This window comes from Lacerta agilis, chromosome 5 (assembly GCF_009819535.1).
Source record: "Lacerta agilis isolate rLacAgi1 chromosome 5, rLacAgi1.pri, whole genome shotgun sequence".
Classification (NCBI taxonomy): domain Eukaryota; kingdom Metazoa; phylum Chordata; class Lepidosauria; order Squamata; family Lacertidae; genus Lacerta; species Lacerta agilis.
The window spans coordinates 47,866,580-47,889,964 of NC_046316.1; the positions used below are offsets into that span (position 1 = coordinate 47,866,580).

The 23,385-nt window shown below is 39.4% G+C and overlaps 1 protein-coding gene across 44 annotated transcripts in view; it reads right to left on the minus strand.

Annotated features, from left to right (window-relative positions):
- Positions 1-4,456: 4,456 nt before the first annotated feature.
- The window catches only part of TCF7L2 (transcription factor 7 like 2), a 199,756-nt gene continuing 180,827 nt past the window's right edge, over positions 4,457-23,385 (minus strand). For 5 of the 44 annotated variants that reach the window (XM_033149640.1, XM_033149638.1, XM_033149649.1 and 2 more), the window contains 5 exons: positions 22,890-22,997; positions 15,680-15,728; positions 15,100-15,150; positions 13,928-14,000; positions 4,457-6,664 (listed from right to left, as the gene is read on the minus strand). In XM_033149640.1, the coding sequence (XP_033005531.1) occupies positions 6,226-6,664; positions 13,928-14,000; positions 15,100-15,150; positions 15,680-15,728; positions 22,890-22,997 (720 nt within the window). In that variant the 3' untranslated portion in view covers positions 4,457-6,225. Of the gene's footprint in view, positions 6,665-12,425; positions 12,455-13,228; positions 13,303-13,927; positions 14,001-15,099; positions 15,151-15,679; positions 15,729-22,877; positions 22,998-23,385 lie in introns of those variants that run through there. The other 39 variants (XM_033149639.1, XM_033149636.1, XM_033149646.1 and 36 more) reach the window with 26 other exon arrangements.

Sequence of the window (23,385 nt, forward strand, 5' to 3'; positions counted from 1 at the left end):
GCCTACTGTAATGTGATCTGTTGTAGGGCTGCCATGGAAGATGTTTCAGAAGCTTCAACAAAATATGGCTCCCAGGCTATTTGTGAGAAGCAGGCAGTCAAAATATGCCACACCAACTGCATTTCTGGGCCCTGTTCAAAATGCTGATTTTTACCTTTAAAGCCTCAAACACCTGCAATCCCTACAAAGGCGGGGTCCATGTCTCGGATCTTTTAAGAAGGCAGCTTTTAAAGCCTGTTAGTTCTCGAAAGAAGAAATTCCGGGCATGCGTAGTGTATACGAGCCGGCGCTGCTGTTCCTGTGGCGAACCGGCAAGCGAGCGGCGGCTTGTGGGGCTGCCCCAGCCGTGCTGCTTTATGGACAGGGCAGCCCCACGAGCCAGCAAGTGAGCGGTGGCTTGTGGGGCTTCCCCGTCCGTCCGTAAAAAGGCACGGACGGGGTTTCGGGTGGCGGGGGAGTGGCGGGAGGGGCCGGGGAGTGTCACCCCCCTCCCTGGAACCTGGGGCGGCCCGCCCCCTACGCCCCGCCCTTCCTATGCCACTGGTTGTAAGGTGTCTTGTGGAGGGTTTTCTCAGAAAGCAAAGAATAAATCTCATAAATAAATACCTTCTGGACCCCCTACTCAAGGCCCCCACATGTTGGTTATGTTGGTTGCAACCTATGGAGCAAGCCAAACAGTCTCCCCCCCCCCTAAAATTTACTCCTCAGACGCACTTCCATCAACTGACTGCCAGAAGTCCGGGTGAGCAATTGGGCTGTGACCACGGCTAGGAAATGTAGTTTGGAGGCGGCTGGTGTAACAATCTGTAACTGAGGCAGGACACCTCAGTAATCCAAACTGATCCTCATGTGCCCTCCTTATACTGCAAGGGGTGGAAGAAATCCAGTGAGCAACGAGAGGGGAAAGAGGCTTCTAATGATTTTTTTTTTTTTACTAAAACTCCAACCTGTCAAGTGTCTGTTAATGCCTTTTTTTAGATTTCCCCTTTCCCATTATATTTTAAATTTATATTTTAAATGTCACCACATCTCCTCTAACTGGTGCAGAAAAACCATTCCTTTACTAGCCTTTGCTGAAGAATGACTCGTATTGCTCTGCTTCAGATAAGAGTGCATATATTCATAGCTTAAACAAGAATCCGGGAAAGTTGAAATGCACAAATCTGCTTCTTCGATTGGCAGTAAGTGACAGAAGAGCCTAACACTACTGCAGTTAAGACTGAATGACTCTTTTAACCACACGGCTCAAAAGTAGGGCTGCAACCTGATTACCTACGTTTTAACTAATCTTGTGAATTTTAGTTGAGCAATTACATATGCATAAATGCAGACACAATATACTTAAATTGAGGAGCATACTTTTGTTGTTCTTAGATAAATTGTTGCATGTAGCAGGTATCATCTTAGGAGAAGCAGCACCTCCATTGAGTCTTGGGTAACGTAAACTTTGGGTTGTGAAAGTGGCAAACCCGGAAGTGTTTTACCGCGCATGCATGCGCAGAAGTGGTCTACAGCTTCTCCTCCGGTTGCAGAAACCTTGGGATCCGGACGGACCTCCGGAATGGATCCCGTTCGCAACCGGAGGTACCACTGTACTTGGATTAAAAATAATTTGCCATTTGTAAAAATCTACTGCCTGGTTAATTGGGGGCATCATTTAGTCAATTAAAAGGTGTGTATTGATTAATCAATTAAACACTGCAGCCCGACTCAGGTGGCATGTGCAAGATCAGCCTTAGAGATGTGGGTGAGGACAGCCCTGGTCCTTTGCATCTTAACATGATAAAATTACTCCTCTGGGCAAGGAACAAAAGGCAAAGTAGTGGAAGAGTGCAGAGTAAGTAATAAACAAGTTCTTTGTGCCCTGTTGGAGAAAAAAAAATGTCACTGGAGAGTTGACCTTGGGCCAGTGTGATCCTCTGCCTGCAAAAGCTTAGCCACCCAGGTAATAAACTGACAAAAGAGGAACCCGGGAGCAGGGTTGGGGATAGAGCTAGGAAGCAGGTAGAAAAAGCAAAATTAAAGGATGTTAGGAAAGGATTTGGGCTGTGGACCAGCAGATAACAGGGTGGCTTTAGCTGTATTTGCAACCTAACAATCTTAAGGGGCCGAATTTCACATAACTCGTTGCACTTTTATTGGTCTCAAAGCTCCAACAAAACACAGCCACTACAATTTCTTGGCAGGGCCCTGTGCTTTTAAAAACCGTGTGGAGCAGAGGTTTATCAAGTAAAGCTTTTCCCACTTAAGAGATATAACAAAAGTTGTGCCTGCTACATTTTTGCCAGCATACCACTATGGAAATTTAATCAAGGCACTCTGAAATCTACTTTTTTGTATAAAACAATTGATAAAACAGCAGTAATAATAATAATAATAATAATAATAATAATAATAATAATAGGCATGGCATTCCTGCCAAGAAAAATGAGATAATCTGAAACAAACTATACAACATAGCACAAACAGAAGAATAATATTTGTAAAAGTATGTGTGTCCAATTTATATAGGTTTGTCTGATTTAGTTTAGAGGTGATTTTTAAAAATATACTTTATGTAGCATATTTCATTTTGTTTTATATCCTTACTTGTTTCAAGCTTTCAGTATAGGGCAGTAAGAAATATGGGATGGAAATCATTCTTCCTTGTATGTTTTAATAGTTTCTGATTGGGAGGAAAAACATATGAGCAATACTTTTTTTTTTCTTCCCACCACTCCTCTACCATTTAATCTATTGTCGATCTGCAAAAAAGGTGCAAGACTAAGAAATTACAAGACGTTCCAGTGTTTCCCTCAGTTCATTATTATTATTATTATTATTTTGCTCTCAAACAATATGGCAATCCTAATGTCTCAAATACATCTTCTCTCAGCTACATGAGTTATTGGTGTTCACAGATGGCTACAAGTTGCAAACAAAGATACAGTAATCCTTTTTATTGAGAAAATAATGTCATGCAGATAATGCAACATTAAGAAGAAAACACAACATACTGCCAAGTAAAGGATATGTACATTATTCAAATGTGTGCTGTTCTCCAAACAACAGTGTCCAAAGTTGGGGAGCTCTTAGAACTGAGGAGCCACATGAGTTTTAGTTGATGTGAAAGCATGTGTCAGAAGAATTGAAATGCACAAAATGTAAGCTGAATTTAGCTTACTAAGTATCTACAAATTCCTGGCTGCAATAATTCTTAGCACTGTATGTGCTTCAAATGCATTCTGTCCTTGCGGAGTAGGCAAGCTGGAGATTCCATTCAACAGGCATAGGGAGACGTATGGCTGTACCAATAATTAAAATCCTCAAATGAATGACAGCGGAATTCTAGAGATGATCTTGTCTGCATAGATGGGAGAAAGATATTTGCTCCAAGTTTTTGACCAACAGAATTTACTGCAGTGGGGAAGAACTGTGACTGAAAAGGGTGTACAAATTTCAAAAAAAAGAAAGAAAGGGGTGGGGAGAGAGACAGGATTCCTGATGGACTTCTTTTCAAGAGCTGTATGGAGGAGTAGAATGCCATTATCATTTTTTCCATACCCTTGCAACATTATGGGATATTATGTACATTTCAAGAAGCACTGAAGAGCATCTCAGCATGTTTTCTCTCATTTACTTTCTGCTACTCCTTGTAAGATAAGAAAAGGGAACTCTACTCCATCTAAGAAATACGTAAGCTCCGTGTTCATCTGATGCTTACCCGTCTCCCTTTTGTGTTCGTTTGCATACTGCAAGGAACCGTGGAAAGCGGGATCCTAAGTGTGGTTGTGCTTTCCCTCTAAGATGCTTCTTGAAACCTGCCAAGAGGCATCTGGGTTCTCTTCAGATCTCTTATAGCAACAGAAGCTCTACCCCCTTTCAAATATGGTTGCCCTATGCCAGGCATAGGCAAACTCCGGCCCTCCAGATGTTTGTGACTACAATGCCCATCATCCCGGACCACTGGTCCTGTTAGCTAGGGATGATGGGAATTGTAGTTCCAAACATCTGGAGGGCCGGAGTTTGCCTATTCCTGCCCTATGCATAGTCCAGAGCAGGGAGAACCACCATGGATGCCCTCCAGAGGTTGCTGCCTGGCCAGTGGCCAAGATGAGACAAGTCGGCTGCTCCTGGCCTAGAGGCTAAAGTATCCAAATTTAGTTCAGATTGTGTATTTAGGCTGAGACACAATCTCTCAGTGAATATTACCTATCTGTGTTTGGTGAATAAACACAGTGTCCAAATGGCATTGAGTCAATCCTATGCTGCTCTGATCTGAAACATTATAAAATAACCTCAGGACTAGGCAGTCACAAAATACTTAGCAACCTGCCCAACCTCTATGTTGGTTTATCCAGCATTTTTTAAAGCTGCTTTTCTTGAAACAGATAAAAACACATCCTGTTGAAAGCCTTCTTGGCGGAGGTGCTGGGGGTTAAATAAAACCTCTAGGTAAATGAGCTGCAAGTCCATCTGCACGTACTAAGTTGCTTTTATTAATCCAGAACTGCATGCTACAGATACTGTACAGCATGGACATTTATTCATTACAAAAATGGCTTCCAAACCATTAGAAATGAAAAATTGGAATAAGAGCAATAAAACGGAACAGTAACATCACAACTGTTAGGAAACATTCAAAGGATTCACAAAAAATGTCATAGTTAGCATCTTAATAAACCAGAGAAGAAAACTGGAGACAGTTTTACAATCGCTTCATGTCAACTACAATGGCACTGGATGAACAGATGAACATTTTTTCAGCTTTATACAGCATTTATCTTCTTTTAAAAAATTTGCAACATCAACATGCCTAGTTTTTTTTTTTTTAAGTTTGCTACCTACCTGTATGTAGTAAGTATACATAAAAGTGGCAGTCTGATTTTTCATTTTATGAATAATCTAATATACAGAATTTGGCCCTTTAGGGTTTATACCTCTTCATTTTAAAATGCTTTCTGGACAATCTGCTACCAAACACGTCTGTAATAGGTGACATTAAAAACTACATACATATCTACCTATGTAACATCACAGCAAAACAGGATGAACAAAAAAAAAATACAGCATAAAAATTGTTGGGAAAGGAGAAAATCACTGAGAATTTTGGCACATAAATTTTTTTGCTCACAGCCTACAAGTGGCAGGGGAAGTCATCTGCAGTTCTGAATGGGAAACTCTGCTGTTTCTCCAACAGCACTGATAAAAAGTCCCGTGCTAAATTTTCAAGTCTTATTTCATGTAATGGCTTTTAAAGCTTTTTTTTTTTAACCACTATTGATCCATCTGCAAATGTCCATTTGGTGGCAACTGTGTGACAGAAAAAAAGGAAGAAATTAAAACAAAATAAAAAAGAAGCCAACAAAAATATATATATACACATTTATATATAAACTTAAAAACCTTGTACAAATGAGTTGTTATATATATGTTGCTTACACTAAGGGGAAAAAAAACCCTTTACACAATGTTTCAAGGGGAAAAAGAAAGGAAAGCATTTCTTTTAAAAAATGGACAAACATACAGATACAACAAGCAATCTCTAAAGCAATAAATACTACTGGTCCAATAGCGTTGTGATACTTTTTAATTGTTGAGTAGCATTCCCTCCCCCAAAAAAGAACAACACCATGGAACAAGGTATATTAACACATTTTTAACCCTTTGTTTCTGTACATTTAAACAATAACAAGTAACATCACAAAAAAGTTATATCACACAAAGGAAAAAAAACAACGGGGAAAAAAATAGCGGCACTGCATTCATTGTGCCCTTAAAAAGTTTTTAAAACCAGATGTAAAATGATTGGTTCGCAAGCTCGTATTTAATACAAATAATAAAGAACCAACGCCTTCGGCAAGGGCTGCTTCAAAATTGCTTCTTTTTTTAATTTTGAAAATCAGTCTTTGAAACTAAGCTATTGGAACTACATAACAGTTATGTATATATATATTTATATATATATATTTTAAACGCTACAAAGACTTTAAACAGCTGTTGATAAAAATTTTGGCAGAATCATGAGGCTTTTTTTTCTCCATCTACATATTTAAAAAGGGGGAAAAATTGAAATAAGGATGGGTCAAATATTGACCAATGAACTCGATACACATCAACTAATGTAGCCAGCCATATGGCACAAATTTTTTAAAAAATATATAAACGGAAAAAAGGGGGGAGGGGAGAAATCTTGACACAAAAAGAAATGAAATAAAATTTAAAAACGGCTACAAGAGGCTAAAGCTATTCTAAAGACTTGGTGACGAGTGACAGTGGCTGAGGCTGTGTCCCAGCCAAAGAATTATGGGAATGCAAGGAGGATGTCGAGGGTTGCACTAGCGAAGAGGACGATGGCGCGGACTGCGGTAAAGTGGCAGACTGATGGTCCAGTGCCCCGTTCTGACAATTACTAGCAGGCAGACCGCTGGATTTGCTAGTGGAGCTTTCTGTCAGGGCTATGGAGGACGGCGGGGGCGGCATCATCGCGAGGTGTGAGTGTGGGTCGGGTTTCAATGTGAGCGAGAGAGGTTGGGTTTGTTCAGTCTGTGGTTTTGAGTCTCTTGTGGGGGAGGCTAGCATGTTGGGAGAAGACGGTGGAGAGTCTAGTAGGCTTCCATCTGAAGAGGGTGGGCTGACGCAGCTGCCTTCACCTTGTATGTAGCGAACGCACTTTTTTTTTCTCCTAGAAATAGGGAGAGAGCAATCTGTGAATGAAGCGCAAAGACACTATTTGGAGCGGAAAATAATAACCCTAAAGCAAAGAGCCATCAACCAACTATGCTGGGCTCTGTTTAGCTATACCCAATTATTATAATGGTGCTGGCTACCTCTGGACATCGATTAAGGAATCCGCCTTTCTGCAAACTAGCAGAATTTGCTCTTTGTCCCATTTATTATTTTAAAAGCAATTGGTTTTATGTTCTTTTAGCACCATGTGAATTTATTCTTAGCTGTTTACATTCTCGTTCCCCTACAAACGAAAATATGGCAGATACTTCCTCTCAGTTGGCACCAAGCATTCTGAAAGACTGACTCTGGAGTCTCGCTTCTGGGATATCTCCCTGCCTGCCTTGGAAGAAACCCCACCTTTGCGACAAACTGTAGCCGAGGATCTACCACTCCTGCTTGTTTCTGTTTAGAACCACACCGTGTGAAAACAAAAACAAACAAAAAAATCAACGTCACACAGACACAAAAAAGAGGAAAGAGTAACAGGAAGAATAAAAGTGGGAAATGAAGGAAAAGGAAGATGAACAGAAATACCGTCCAAATTAACAAGAATAACTGGTTGTATAACCTGCAGGTTGTGGATTATCACACATTCATTTATTTTATTTTGTTTTGTAAAGGGTGGGGTGGGAGAAGGAATTGTTTGGCTTCTACTTTAATTTATAGAAATTAAAAGAACTTCAAAAGGAAACTTAAATCTTGGTTAGGTGTGGAGTGCACAAACGAAGCAACAATAGGTATCATTGTAAAGAGAAACAATTAGAAAACGGTTAAGAATTTCACAAAAATTATCAATGCTATTAAATCAGGCCACTATGCACCCTGGCTTATTCAACTTATATAAAGAATGCCATCTATGCATTGCACCTACTGCCTAATATTCAGAAGACACGTCTGGTGGCAGAACAAAAATATTAGGCATACAATGGATGCGTCCTCTGGAGCAGATTCCCACAGGGCAAACGGATTCTAAAAACCGGTCACAGCAAACACAACATTTTGATCTTTTACTTTTTTGCCCAAAGCACTCATGTTGGAGTAATACAAGGCACCTTTCTCAACTGAAGTTCACATCTGTTAGCATGAGACTCTCAGCTGAGGCTGAGAGGCAAGTAATCGTATGTGGCCAGTTGACCCTGTGTTGAAACTGACCAATGCCCCCATCAGGTGTCAGGGCTTAAGTGAATGATTCCAAGCTGACCCACATGTAGAATTATAAAGGTCAGCTGGCACAATTTTCCACTGGTGTAATTATAAAAGTCCAGTAAAGTAACACTATCACCCAGTCATCTGTAATCTGAGAGTTAACAATTTCAAACCCAAGTATTAGTCTCATGTCACAATCTCCATTTCACTTCACTGATGCTCTGTCACTGCACCTTTAATGATACATTTGCACTTTATTCTATGAGGTCCCAGGTTCAATCCCTGGCATCTCCAGGTAGGACTAAGAGAGACCTCTGTCTGAAAGCTGCTGCCAGGCAGTGTAAACAATACCAGTCAAAATGGAGCAAATTGTATCAGGCAGCTTCCAAATTTGGCTCTTATTCCCCCCCTTGAATTGTTTTTAACCTTTTATGCTTTTATGGTATGTTTTTTAAAAATAATTTTAATGTTGTAAACTGCTTTGATATGCTTTTAGGATTTAGTGGTATATAAATATTTTATGAAGGGACGCAGGTGGCAGGAGCCTAGGGCTTGCCAATCAGAAGGTCGGTGGTTCAATTCCCCGCAACGGGGTGAGCTCCCGTTGCTCGGTCCCTGCTCCTGCCAACCTAGCAGTTCGAAAGCACAAAGTGCAAGTAGATAAATAGGTACCGCTCTGGCGGGAAGATAAATGGTGTTTCCGTGTGCGGCTCTGGTTCGCCAGAAGCAGCTTAGTCATGCTGGCCACATGACCCGGAAGCTGTACACCTGCTCCCTCGGCCAATAAAGCGAGGTAAGTGCCGCAACCCTAGAGTCGTCCGTGACTGGACCTAATGGTCAGGGGTCCCTTTACCTTTAAATATTTTATAATAAATAAATAAAATGGGTCACATTTTAGAAAAGATTAACTAGGAAACCCAAGCAACTTGCTCTTGTCAAGTCCTAATGGTTTCTGGAACAGAAACCATTCCTAATGGTTTCTGGAACAGAACAGATTAACAACTTTTCCCTTCCAAAAAAATAAAAAATAAAATGAGATTAAGGTTCTGCCCAAAGTTCCACACAGCAAAGTCAATTTTTAGGGCAGCGGAGAATTTTAACCACATTAGCCTGCTGATCAATACATGCTAGAAACTAAGACAGCCATGCATGTAAAACCTTATGAATTAAAGCAACAAAGCAGAGAGCAGAAAATAAAAGGAAAGAGAAAGTGCAAGATGGCAAGCAACAGCAAACCATGCTTTATTAAGGCAAGTTAAAAGATAAAAAAGAGTAATTGGTGGGCTCTAAACAGAACCTTGCTAGAAGCCTCCTACCTAAAGTAATAAAAACTGGAAATCTATTAGCAAGAAATTGATGTAGTCCACTGGCCTGAACTATTTCATGTTCTTTATGTCTTACTCTTTAATTAGTCCCTTCAGGCAGAAAGGAGGCAATGTTACCATATCAACAGTTCAAAGCAGCATTTTTTTTTTTACCAACCCATGGGAAATAAGCAAGATTATATTAACAGAGTGGTGCTAATATTTAGGAGATCCCATTATATGTTCCGCATTGGCATGCAAGGTACTATTATCTTGCCTTGCAGATCAGCGTTTTCCAAATAGCACACAGAGCTCTACCTGTCAATGCCATGGGGACCTTCTGGATCAGTCACCATGCTGTTGGTGGGAGGCAGTGGGAGGCTCTGGCAGGCCATGCAGGACGAAGGGTAGAGGAGCATGTGTGTGCATGCATACACTTCATGGATCAATGGGTAGGATCTCTAGATGCTAACCCCTCCCACCAAACTCAACTTCACAGAAGCACCTCCTTCCTCAAAGATTTGGTCATTGCAGACATAGCCTGCAATGGTAAGCCCATAAAGAAGCCAACAAGGTTCAAGATGGGTTCTGGTTATGAGGTGCTGAAGAGAACTATACATATCTGCATTACCAACGTTGTCCCTAATAGGATTGGGATCAGTGCCCAAATTCAGTTTCCTCCACCTCCCTGACACCCACTCTTCTTTACAACTGAAGGATTTCCCTGCAGCATCGGGCCAAGAAAACCCAGAACACGCTATGGCAAAATGTAGCATCATTACTGAAAGTGGTGTTTCGGTTGTTACTGTTTGCTGCCGTTCATTTACAGGAATCACTTCAAAATCAGACTCAGTCTCGTATGGTTCAGGGAAATCAGTTTTATATAAAGGACAAGAAAGACTGATGCTTCTTAGGATGTGTGTGATTAGTGTTGCATCAGGTATAGATTTATAGTTGAGTAAACAGTAGGTCATCAGCATGAGGCTTGTAGAAAACAAGTAGTAAGCCCAGGGTAGTATGTTAAAAAAAAAATCAGTGCTGAGAAAAGCTGGATTCTGTAATAACTAATAAATGCAGACCTATTTTCTTATCCTGAACAATTTATTTTGTGAGTTATGGCAAGGGACAAAGTGCTATGCAAGCCATAGATGTATTTTCCTTCTCTGGTCAATATTTGGAAATTCAGAATGTTGGCAGTGATTTTCCTGATCATAAGGTCCAGGAACTTGCTTTTAAAAAAATAATAATAATCTTACAACTCTTTAATTTAGCACTCAACAAATGTTTCTGTGCTTACACAGAGCAGCCACAGAACTGTGAAATATAAACACAGCACTAATAAGCCATGGAACATGCAAAGCACTCTCTCTCTCTCTCTCTCTCTTTGCACTTTAGACCTAGTAGATTATGGGCAAAAAGTTTGAGCTCCAAAGCATGTTTAGATTAATTAATTGAATAATTAAGGTGCCCCTGAGCCCAGTGGTAAATGTCTCGTACATATATGCGTTAATATATAGTGTAGATGACATACCATGAAGCAAATACTGGAATTGAAACCCAAAAGCACTTTATTGTTCAGCTAGTTATGATGGCACTGGCTATAGAAAACCAAATTTCTGTCTGAAAGCATTATATCCAATTTAACTAACCTTCAAAGTATTTAACTCTATGTTCTAGACAGTACTGACCTAGGTATGATACACACATGAAGTGTGGGCCATGATACTTACCTATCCTCACAGATTAATGCATATTTGGAATATTAAGTACTAATTAATACAAATATCATCCCAACTGTCCTCATTTTACTCTCAGTAAAATTTTGCTATCAGAAATCAAGAAGTGTCTTGGGTTTGTGGGATGCCCCTACGCAACCGGTCCAGTATTTGCTCCTTTACTGAACTCTGCAATGTATCATCTATGCCCAGAAAAACAAAACACTGGAGTCAAGCAGAAAGAGGGAGGGAGAGAAAGAGAGAAAGTGATGACCTACAGAGTTTCAAGTTAAAGTTTATTGTAACAGTTTGTTCAAAAAAATTTTTTTGCAGTGTTAATATGCATGCTCTGTAGCGTCAAGAATGACATTTTAAAGATCCTACCGCACAGCTTTTAGAACTAAACTGAAATTATGTTAAGCTGAAAATGCTATTTTGTTTTTTTAAAAAAAGTTTGTTTCTCTCCACACACAATTCAACGATCATTTGACTGAAAATACTACAGATCATGTAGCAGATCTTCTTTAAATATGACTTGAAAACAGTTAAATGCAGTTTTAAAGCAATAAAATACTGGCTGCAGTAAAAAGGTAATAAAAGAGGCAGGTGCTGGAGACAGGCATCTGGAGCCAAATCTGATCCTCAAAAGACATCCTATCAGGCTCCCTTGATCCCAACCTCCTTCCCATTCACAATTAGGCACCTTGGCCACTTTCAACCAAACCAAGACACATACAAAGAGGGTCTTTAATCTCATTTTCCTCCCAGGGCAAAGAAAACTGTGCACAAACCAAGACACTGGTGAATATGCCAGTGAGCACCTGAGGTGCCCCAAACGAAGCCTTTGCCAAAGTATCTAGTACTGTATATCCTGCAAGATAGATGGCTAGGGATGCCTTTGCTTATGTCGCAGTGACCAGATGCGTGGAGCCAACATTGCTGGCCTCTATCTCAGTTCAAAATAGTCCCTTTACTGATAAGGGATTTAGAGCATAATTCCTACCTTCCATCAGCATTCTAGTTTTGACAAATATAAAAATGCCCGCCTATGTCTCTATATTCTAGAATAACTGCCAGATAAACATAGTAGTGTTAAGAGGAATTTCTCTCTCTTAATGAGCTGTCTCATTTTTTTTTCAAAGCTAAAGTTGTTATCTGGCTGTTCAAATGTTTCTTGAACTTGTAATTTTCAACAGGTATTTAATAATCTGCATTGACAATGACCTGTGCTATTTTCCTGCTTCTGTCATACAATCACAGTGCTTACGCATGCATCTGATGGGAAGTTACAGAGTTTAGGTGGAATGCCGTCCTTATAAAGGACAATGCATGAACTTTATCTAACAATTAGATGTACAGTATGTTTTCAATCCATGTGTATAGCTTGGCATCACAAAACTAACAGAATTGGCATGCATATAATATGAATAACTGCTCTATTGTCTAAAAAAACAGAATGAAGCACATGGTATGGGTGTGAATCAGAGGGAGGGGTGAGGAAGGGGAGCACTACATACAGAAAAGAGTGTGTGTTGGACTGAGATACCTACCATCATAATATTCCAAATTCAAAGACTGCTTGGATCAGAACAGAGAAACAACAAATTTAACCATATTAAGGGGAAAAAAGAATGCAACAAGAGATAGTTTGCTTCCCTTCACCAAGAAACAAGTGCATACTGAATTTATCCTGCAGTAGAACATGGGTTGTTTCAAATGTTTTGGTCTTCGGTGCCATTAAGCTGAACAATGTCCTGTAATTTGATTAAAATCCCAAAACAACTTGCCAAGCAAATGTCAACTTAACAAGCCAGTGACTACTGCAAATAATTTTTTGCCAGGCACCTTATGAATGTGCCTAATATGAATTTTAGTTGAGCTTTCATATGCACACAAGATTGATTCAAAAACACACAGAAGAATTTGTTATATAAATTCCCAATATATTATTAGCTTAGATCCAAGCAGAAATTCTAATTTGTATCCTCTTTCATCACAGTGAAAATACCAGTGCTGCAAATATCCTTTGGAGACTGAGAGCATACACATAGACACTTGTACAGATGTCCACTTAACACACTTGTTTGACCAAGAAAATGTTAGTTTCTGCATCTTGGGGAATGTGTGTACCAACTCCCTGTTCTACTACCAAAAGAGAGGTTATTGGTCAAGAAGGAAAAAGAAATTTGCATTGAATTAGCAAAGAATTCTGAAGATCAAAATTTATTAGCAATCAATGTTGTAGAAGCAAGGAAGGAGAGAAGTGGAAGGGGAGGGGTTAAAAATAAACCACACATTTAATACTAAGATGACAGAATGCTTTTAGTTCCCAAAGGCCTAATGGGTAGTATACCTGCACGGTTTGCACCATAAACTCTGTCGGTCAAGCCCGAACAATGCCCGACACTTCTTTGGAGTATTTGCATCTGTTAGCACAAGGTAAACACAAAAAATACAACACAATGGTGGATAGAGCTCAGTTGGATGTGAAATCTTAGCTACAGCTAACATTTCTCCCAGTTCATTTGGCAATCTCGCAGACCAAAGGGCAAGAAAGAAAGAGGATCTCCACAAGGCGACACACACTTACAATGCCTAAGCCTGCTGTGCATTCTCTTCACTTAGCCCTGTGTCTTCTCTGTTGAACTCTGCACTGTGGTATCAAAGGATGTATATATATGTGCGTGTGCATATATATATATATATATATATAGTATGGAGCTATCCAGAGAGGAGGGTTGGATTGTGTGTGCAAGCCTAGGCTTGATGCTGTCTTACAGTGGGAATTTTCCAGCTAGCGGCAGTGAGCAGGTGGGTGGAGGAAACAAAAATGAGGGGGGGCGGGGGGCGGGCGGAAGAGAGCGAAATCCTTTAAACAGAAAGAGATGATCATTCACGGCAGCATCCCACTCCCTTGTGTCTTCTAGATCACAACACAGAGCTACAAAGCAACAAAGCAGGAGGAAAGGGAGGGGAAGGGGGAAGTACCAAATAAACCAGCTGCAAAACCAGCCATAGCAAGTCGGGGTGGGGGGGGGAGACTATACACACCTGCAGGGGCCGCACCAGTTATTCTGTTGATCAAGGCCAAAGCGCGCTCGGCATTTCTTAGGAGCGCTCAGGTCTGAATGAGGTCAAGAAAGAAGCGAGCAGGAAAAGAGAAAGAAAGAGAGAAAGAGAGAGAGAAGGAGAATAAAAAATAAAAATAAGAAAAATAAATAAAAATAAAAGGAAATAAAATCAATGACCTCATTATTAACTGCAAAATATCAACTTTTGATTGTTTTATTTTCTTTAAATAGTGATCGTCACATCTATCAAACTTTTGAAATTAGCTGTTGCAATTAAAGCTGCAGTATCCCTTTGGAAAGGACTGTCTTTAATAATAACAATAATTGCAATTGATTCAAGAGGCATTGGAGGCACAACCCATCTACTGTAGTGTTTCTGCACAAGTCCCCAAGAAATGCAGTGGGTTTGTGAAGAACAATAGTTGGTGGACTGCTCTGTTGATATAGAAATACTTCTTTTTATAGGGGAAAAAGGTGGGGGGGGGCAGACAAGGAACTTAGTATAGAAATATCTAACATGCTTTCTTCTGGGGGGTGGGGGATAATGCAGCTTTGGGAATAAACATTCCATTTGTATTTTTTTAAAAAGAATTTAAAAAAGAAAAAAAGAAATGGCTCAGAATAAGCAGATAGCAAAATGGATATGTTAGTTTCAGCCAGAAATAAAATGATCAGAAGCATGGAAGCAAGTGGTATGCAGGTAAAGCAGGTGAATAGCAATGGATTTGTTTGAGTAGAAAGGCATATGTCTCTCTATATATCTCTGTATAGATATATAGATATATATCGCATGCAGGCATGAGAAGACTTAGTGGGTGCCGCATAAAATGCCATTAGATTAAGGAGGTTCATTATTAAGCTTTTTATATCAGTCTCTTTAAAGAAATACTGCATATTCAATTTGCACAGTTAGTACAAATAAGTTATTTTTACTGCATTACTGTTTAATAGCAACTGTAATGAATAACAAATCAGAAACAAAGAAAAAAACTAACCACAGCACATTATAAATATATACGCTACAAACGTGTGAATGATAAATTTATTTATAATGTCAGTGTTTAAATGTTAATAAAATCTAAAATGGCAGGATAAAAAAAAATAAGAGCAATTTACAAAACTATTTTAAATGGCTGAAAATGACATTAGCACCTGTAATCGGAGGAAGTGAAAGGCAAGGATTTAGGAAACATTCGCTGTGTTCTGAAAAAAAAGAACAAATTATACAAAGGCTTCAAAGAAAAAAATTAATCAGGGCTTTTTCAAAATTGACTATGAGATTGCCTATGCAGTATTTCTAATTTTCTAGAAAGAATGGCAAACCTCCTTAATTTTAAAAAAATGGCTGCAATTTACCACTGTAAAGGCATGCATCAGATCACACAGAAACAGCCCAGATTAATACCAAACTCTCTCACACACACACCTTTGGTAATAATGGCACAGGCATTAACAAACTATGGCTCTACAGTGAGTAGCTCTGCAGTTATTAAGGACAAACATAACTACCATTATAATATGCTATTCATGCATTTACTTGGCTACTAGTTTTAAAAGGCGAGCAATAAGAATTTAACTGTACTTAAAATCCAACAGGGAAAAGCTGGATGTAGTAATGGCCCTGTGGCAAGAAGGCTGGGAGATTTCAAACTTTCTTCTTATGCACAGTATTAGTAACTTATGGCCTTCATTGTTCCACTAAGGAATATGTAAAACATTCCATTTTACTTACCATTGGTCTCTCCTGGCTGTTTATCCCTTTTCCTTTTCTTCTTTTTGCCCTGAATGAAACACAAATACATGAAAGGGTTGTTACAGAACCTACTTTCAAAAAGAGGCAAGAGGAAAGGAATGTTCTGCAAAGCTTGCTAGAATTGTACATATTTGAAAACATTTCAATGTGTGTGGCAACACGCCGCTTTTCAGCATCTCAAATTGCCCACTTTCTACTTAACATTTCATGCTAGTCATAGTGACACTTCAGAACTCCTAAGAGTATAACTTACAGCATGTACAAAGAGCAGCACATAAATGTATGATAAAATAAATCAGTCGCCAAATGCATGTTTGGGTTAAAGGTGGGTCTTGGATCTGAAGCGCTGAAGACTACTGATATAGACTAATATTGGATAAAATCGTGTCAGAGCATTTAATGTCAACACTTCCCATAAAGAATCCAAAACTGGCCAGCAATCAAGACTCTGTTTGTGTTACATAAATTACCATTACATATTTCTGCTCTTCATCCAGTCAGAACAAATGGGACTGGGGATGGGTGGGAAAATATTGTACCCAAAATATGCTCTACAATGTCTGACAAAATCTCATGAACAAATAAAGTTAAAAATGGATTGCAAACTTGTGTTCAGCAGGAAACCTTTTTCTGCCAACAGTTTTGTCTTAATTATTTACTTGTGGTTTTATCTTGTATTTTATTTTGTATACCACCCTGAGATCTTATGATGAAGAGGGGTATATAAATTTGAACAAACAAACGAAGACGTAAGTATTAGAAATAAGGCTCAACTTCCCCATGAACCTTAAGGAAGCATCATTCTTATTTTTAATACACCAAGAAATGAAAAGACAGCAGTCCTATTCAGGCATTATACCAGTAAGGAAATAAAACACCTGAGAAGGAAGATGGGGGTGAACATGCTAGGTTCGACCCCATCACTGTTGCCATTGCCCCTCACAAGCTGAGCTGCAATGGTCTGCAGGGAGGTTTTTCCCAGTTGGCTAGGCTTCCTCCATGATGCAGAACTCACGTATATCACAAGCAGAAGCCAGTTCCCTGCTGCAATTAGTCATGGAGAGCAACCTTGTGGGTGTATGTGAAGTAAAGCTAGCATGCTCACACCCATCTGCCCTCTCACATGCCATTTTCCCTCATTAGTGTAAGGCCTGAATAGGGCTCGTGTCTATATTCAGTAAATGTGCTTTCCCTACAACAGAACTGGCAATGCTGAGCAAACATTAAAAGGCTGCTCAGTCTCACCCTGCTTTATTGGCTCTGCGTAGTGTGGTTAGCCTGGTGGTTACTTGCATGTTCTGCTTCTAATAAGGAGATATTAATGGAAATTCACAAGGGAGTAACAGAGACTAGATCTCTGTTCATCAGCGGGTGAACTGAAAGCATGTTCTCGGAACAAGAAAGCTTTGGGCTTAGGGAAGATTTGGCTACAACCCTAAGGTAGGTGGGCGAGAGGCTTTCCTAGATCTGTGATGTCTTCTCTTCAATAGCTTGGTCTAGTTCCCACTTCAGCGATTCATTTTGGGTTTCAACTCAGCATGTCCACTATGATGTTTATGTTCCCTGGAATGTACCCGTAAGAAGAGGAGATGTGAACGTTCCTTTTGAAAATGTAGCTCATGCAGGTCTCCAGGCATAAGGTCTTTGAACTTGTTCCTCCTTGCTCATTCTGGTTGTAAACTGCTACCCTGCCGATTTGGATGTGACAAATAAAGTCTTGTTCAGGTGAACTTTTGCTGATGGAAGGCTGTGCCCGTGCTTGCTTGTTTTGTTAAGATTTAATGCACCTGCCGGGAATTTTGTGGCACTACTACAGAAATGGAGTACCAGTAATTACCCAACTTAAGCCTCAACTTAATCTCTACCACATATAAGGTGAGTTGCAGAATGGAACTAGTATCTCAGCTATATAGTACTACCATACTCAAAATCCACAAAGATTAATGTTTCATAGCCTTTTCATAAATAATTCCACAGAGGGGGCCAAAACAACTCAGTCATTTCAAAGGATCAAAAAAATTTATGCAATATTATTGAAACAGTTTTAAATTTATGGTATAAAATATATAGATTTTTTTTTACCAACAAAAGTGACAAGGATATTGAACTAGTAAACAACATCTTTCATGGAGAGTTTATTATTTTGGGTGAAAAGGACTGTAGCAAAACAGGTATAACTGAATTAATTCTTCTAGAGGAAGAGATGGGAAACTAAAGTTCCCATCCCCACATAAAAGTCATGCAATTATAAGTTTCTACTTGGCCAACTTCCTTTACGATCAGATAACAAGATAGCTTGTTGAAAAGTAAATTCCTATAATTTAATCTGACACTGTAATAAGTATTTTAGAAAAACTATTCTCCCCTTAGAAAGTAATCCATCAAAAATACCTGACAAGTGCATCTTTTCACTTCAGATAGTTTGGTTGACTTTTCGAACCAAGCTAGAAAATCCTTGTTAATATAGATGAACTTGACTAACAAGGCCCTTCCATATTTCATCAAAAACAAGTTTCTGAACCCAGTACATAATATTAAATAAGTGGCAATGTTATGGGAAGAGAAACAGTATAAAGATGTTTTGTTTCTGTTAGAATCCTGGCATTCTGGAAGAGATGCGTACTTTTCACTGAAGAATATGCAATGTTCACAAGCTCCTACACATGATGTCTAACAGGTATAATTAGATGGACTGGAAAACCTCTTTTTGTTTACTGAGCCACCATATAGACATTTTCAGTGCCTAAGGCAGGGATGGGGAATGTGCGGCTCTCTACATATTGTCAACCCAAGCCTGTATTGGCTCATAGTCAGGGGTGATGGGTGCTGCAGTCCTACAACATGCGGTGGGCCACAGGTTCTTCATCACTGGTGTTAATAATAATTAAATTTATACATCACCCTTCATCCGAGTATCACAGGGGTTTAATAATATAAAAACACATAACCAACATTAGCAAATGTTACACATACAGGTCCATTCAGCATGGGAACATATGATATCATGTTATATGATATCCTGGCAATGCATGGAAAATATGTAGCTGTCTCTCAAAATTGCTACGTTTTACAGTGTTCAAAAGCATTGTCTTACTGGATCAGCCCAATACCCACCTACCCTAATATTCATTCCCCAATAACAGACAGTTGGACGCTTCTAGGTGGCTTAAAACCAAAAAACTCTGTTCCACTGCTAGTCCTCAGTGTTTGGTCACCAGAGACCCAGAGCCTCTGAAGATGGAGATGCTATAACATAGCTAAGAGCCATTGACTAATTAAAAGCAATCTAAGCTAAGAGACATTATATCTCGCCATAATAAATGTTAATAAGGGATTGCATGTTTAAATGCTTCCTTTTTTACTTCTAAACCTTATGCTAATAAGCTCTACTCTACTGTTCTCCCTCATCATTCACTTGATATAAATGCATGGTTTTATAAATCCTTATTATATCACTCTTTAGTTTTATATTTTCCAAACTAAGAATCCCCAAAGACTGTTGATCTTTCAGCAAACTGGCATACTCTCTGAGACAGAAGTATTCAGAGTGACCATACCTTTATTTGATAATTTCAGTCCTTCTTTAGTATTTTCTAACAATGAATTTTTATTTTTCACTGATGAAGCAGGCACTTTTAGAGAGCTCTCCACTGTGAACCCATAGCTCTCTAGGTATTTTTGTGATTTTTGTAAGTGGCTTTAGTAATCTTTCTACTCTGTTGTTTTACTGATATATAACCTTATACCTTTTAATTTAAAATTACCGGTAGAAGTAACTACAGCTGGGCTATCTTCATGTGATGTCACAGTGAACTGATGCTTCTATGTAGGTGTGGTATATGAAACCGCTACAATTTCCATAGTGGTACAAGCTCAAAAACCTTAGACCTCTGATATATACGCATCCTGCAGAGATGCGCCAGCTCCCACTAACAAGAGAATTTATATAAGCATAGATTAGATGTGAGCTGGTGGTGAGACCTTGTGTGATCTAAGTGATCTTGTGGTAGGGGCATTGTCATGTGTGAGCCAGCTGTCAATTTATTAGCACTGTACATTTGTGTCTTGCTCATCACAATAAAATTTTGTAGTCCCATGGAGATTGAATAGCAAGGGTATTGTAAACTGAATCCATCCATCCTGGGACTGAAATTGAACTTCTGAGATTATTTTTAAAATGAAAATTCATGTTTTTGTATAACAACTTTTAATCTATCTTCAGGGAGCAGAACATCATGGTTTTTTAAAGATATCGTTCAAGTATACAAAATTCTTATCCCATGCTTCTTAAATAAAAATAAAAATATGAACCTTAAATTTAATACTTAAATTTTGACCGGACAGTTGGAACCAAGGACTTAGTTTTTGATATTTAATTTTCCTTGACATTGTGGAAAAATTAAAGATATGTGCACAGAGGTCTCCAAAACTTCATTAGCTATGGCAGGCGCTATCATGTGTGTGACACATAAATACAAGATGAAAAGGGTCATTTAGTCACTACATACAGTGCAGTCCCCATTTCCTTTCTATATCTGTAGAAAGACTGTTGTCCAAACAAAGCACGTGGAAGAGGATAGACTCCAAGAATTCTGAGCGTTATGCAGAAAAAAGTAAAACCCTTGTAGATCATGTGCTTGTGTGATCCAAAGCTATTGAGTTCTCCTACTGTAGTAAGGTTCCCCCTGAAGGTCAGGTGGGGATAGAGCCTCAAGCTGCTGGGGACGTATCAGCTTTCTTATCCTGTCCTTTTTAGCTTGAGAAGAAAGGGATTTTCAGTGCTCACACGCTGAGGACAAATGTAAAGGTCCTAAACATTTAAGACACAGTACATGCCCATCTGTCAGTGACACAGTCACTAAAGCAGAGGAAATGTTTCCTGAAAATCTTTCAAGCATTACGGCACATCCCAAAGCTACTCCCCCAGGAACTCCCAAGAGGAATCAGACTGCAGAGTACCAGGAATGAATCGGCCCTGTGGTCTGACAGCTTCATTCTACTCCATTCATGGCACAAAATGTGGGCTATGAATTTGGTGGTGGCAAAAAGGGTCGGAGACAGCTCCTGGGTTGTAAGGGAAATAATCTCAAAAGACACTCTCTTATGCATGTGAATAAATAAGAACTAGGGAAGCATAATGTGAGGATTTTGATACCACAGGTGTTGATTATAAGTTTTAAACAAAAGGAGCCAAAATACTAAACTAAGATTGTCTTTGTTTTCTCTCAGTAAATGGAATTAGTTAAATGTTGCTTGGTAGCATATTAATGTGCCTCTCCTCTCCATGTAGGGCTATAGGCTTATGCATGCAAATATGTGCTGCTGCATAAGAACATAGGTTACATAGAATCATAGAATCATAGAGTTGTAAGAGACCACAGGGGCCATCCAGTCCAACCCACTGCCAAGCAGGAAACACCATCAAAGCATTCTAATTTACAGAAGAACAAATTCCTGCCTTTGCAAAACAAAACAAAACAAACAAACAAACACACCCGCACACTTAGATCTAAGCCTGAGTTCTATGGAGCTTACTCCCAGGAAAGTGTGCATAGGAGTGCAGTCTAAAGAAATAATCAAGACAGCAGATTCAACAAAGTTGCTAAGTATAATGCTTATCAGAGTGTCTGCAATAAGAGAGGTAAGATTGGCAGGAACAATACAATGACCAGAGGCAAAGGAGGTCAGGGATCCTGTACCTATTATACCTGTATGGAGAAGGAATTTCAGAGGTCCCGCTTCTCATGTTAAGGTGAAACCTCTCTAATATAACTCTTAAAGCTACAGGATCTGGTCATCCTACCAGATATAAAGCGCACCCTTCTCAATTATAGGCCTTTGTAGAACCAGCTGCTCAGGAGGTCTGTCAAAGCCTACTTGTATTAGCTTTTCCATAGTGCTTGCAAGATTTGGTTTAAACATCTGTTTGGTAGGGTCTAATATGTTGGGGCTGTGTGGGTGTATTTCAGCTTTTATGTCATCCTGTATAGTATTCGAATTCTGTGAAACAGCTCAAAAGTATCTGTGGTAGAAGCAGAGGAGCAATGTTTTTAAATGAAATAAACTGATTACCCCCCTTCCACTTGTGATCTTGCAATAATGTCTTGATACTGATGACATCTGGCCTCTATTTAAGTTTTCCCTTACATGATTGGTGACTTTCAGTGATTAATTAGTGTCTGGGAAGCTTTACAGATTTTACCGATTTCTATTAGGAAATATTTATCAGTGAGCTATTACTTCCTTATGAATGTACATGCTATGCTTATTTCCTGTCTATGAGACTTTGGTTGCAATTCAGCCATAGCTGTGACCAAACAGTCATGCGTATTAACTGGTAGATTTATGCAGGTTTGCATCCCCTTCACATCTAAAGATGAAGCCAGCCACTTCAACAGGGTTTGAATGAACATTTCAGTGTCCAATGCTCATTCACAATGCATCTGCATTGCCAGCACAAAGGCAGGGTTTGTCATGCATGCAAAAGGCAGCTTCCATGCACATATCTCTCTTGTTAAATCAAGACACTGATCTCTGAAACCAAGCAGCCATGGTTCGAATAACTCAATGGAAGAAAGTGTGGCAAATGAGAATTGCACTGGAATAGTTCACCAATAGCTAGCACCAAGATGTTTGGTAAAGACATCATGAATTGAAAGCATTTATGAAAAAAAACTGTGACCATGACAGACAACAGTACAATAATATAAAACAGTAGAGGGTGGAATAATTTATTTAGCCCCACTTGAGAGCAAGACCTCCAACAAGTCTTTGCCAGTCCTTCTCTGAAGCTAGGGTAAGCCATTCTTCCACTTTCCACTATACTCTCACACAGGTATGCAACAAGGCACTAATTTGGGGGGTAAGGGAAGGAGATGAGGGTGATAATAGAGAGGGAGCTCTTTCTTATTTTATTATTTTCTTTTTTTGTAAACTGCACAAAAGCTGGTGCCCTGATGGAAGACACACGGCCAGAATTTTTTTCCCCCTCTCAGAGCTTTACTGACACACCTCAGTTGAATGGGTGCCAATTGTATCCAAATGGGTTGGCGACAAAACCAAAACATCCGCTAGAATTACCGGATTGGTAGTGCTTGTCTTCCGTGTGTGGGTGTACTTCAGCAGATTACAGCAGTACTTGTCTACAAGCTCTACTACTGAAAAAAATTCCACCTACATAGCCACCTACATAGTTATCCCGTGCGGACCAGCCGGGGTAAAGCTGCATGTGGAGCTGTCGTTCCTTTCTGGCTAGTTCATAATATTTAGCTTGTTCTTCTCTGGATAATGCATGCCACTGCAGAGAGAAAGAAAACAGAACCACAAGCACAACAGAACGTCAGTAATACAGTGTGTGTACAATGTGCATTCACATTCAAACTTTGGAAAATGGCAGCCAATTAAAGCATATCAACTGATGCAGACTATTTATTTATTATTAAAAACTCTGTTTTATCCAGCTTAGCTTAAGCTGGGTTATACCGATGGAGCCTTTCACTTTTGAAAATGGAATAGTGTAATTCTTCAAGTACTTTTACCAGTGATAGATGGTGCCCATTGGAAGACCAACAGTAGTAGAAGCAGGAGCCAATGACAGGCAGAATCAGCTAATTCCAGCTTTGTCGCCATCATCCTCTTTGCTGTGTTGTAAAATGGCAACACTGAGACCAAGGAGGAGGAAAATG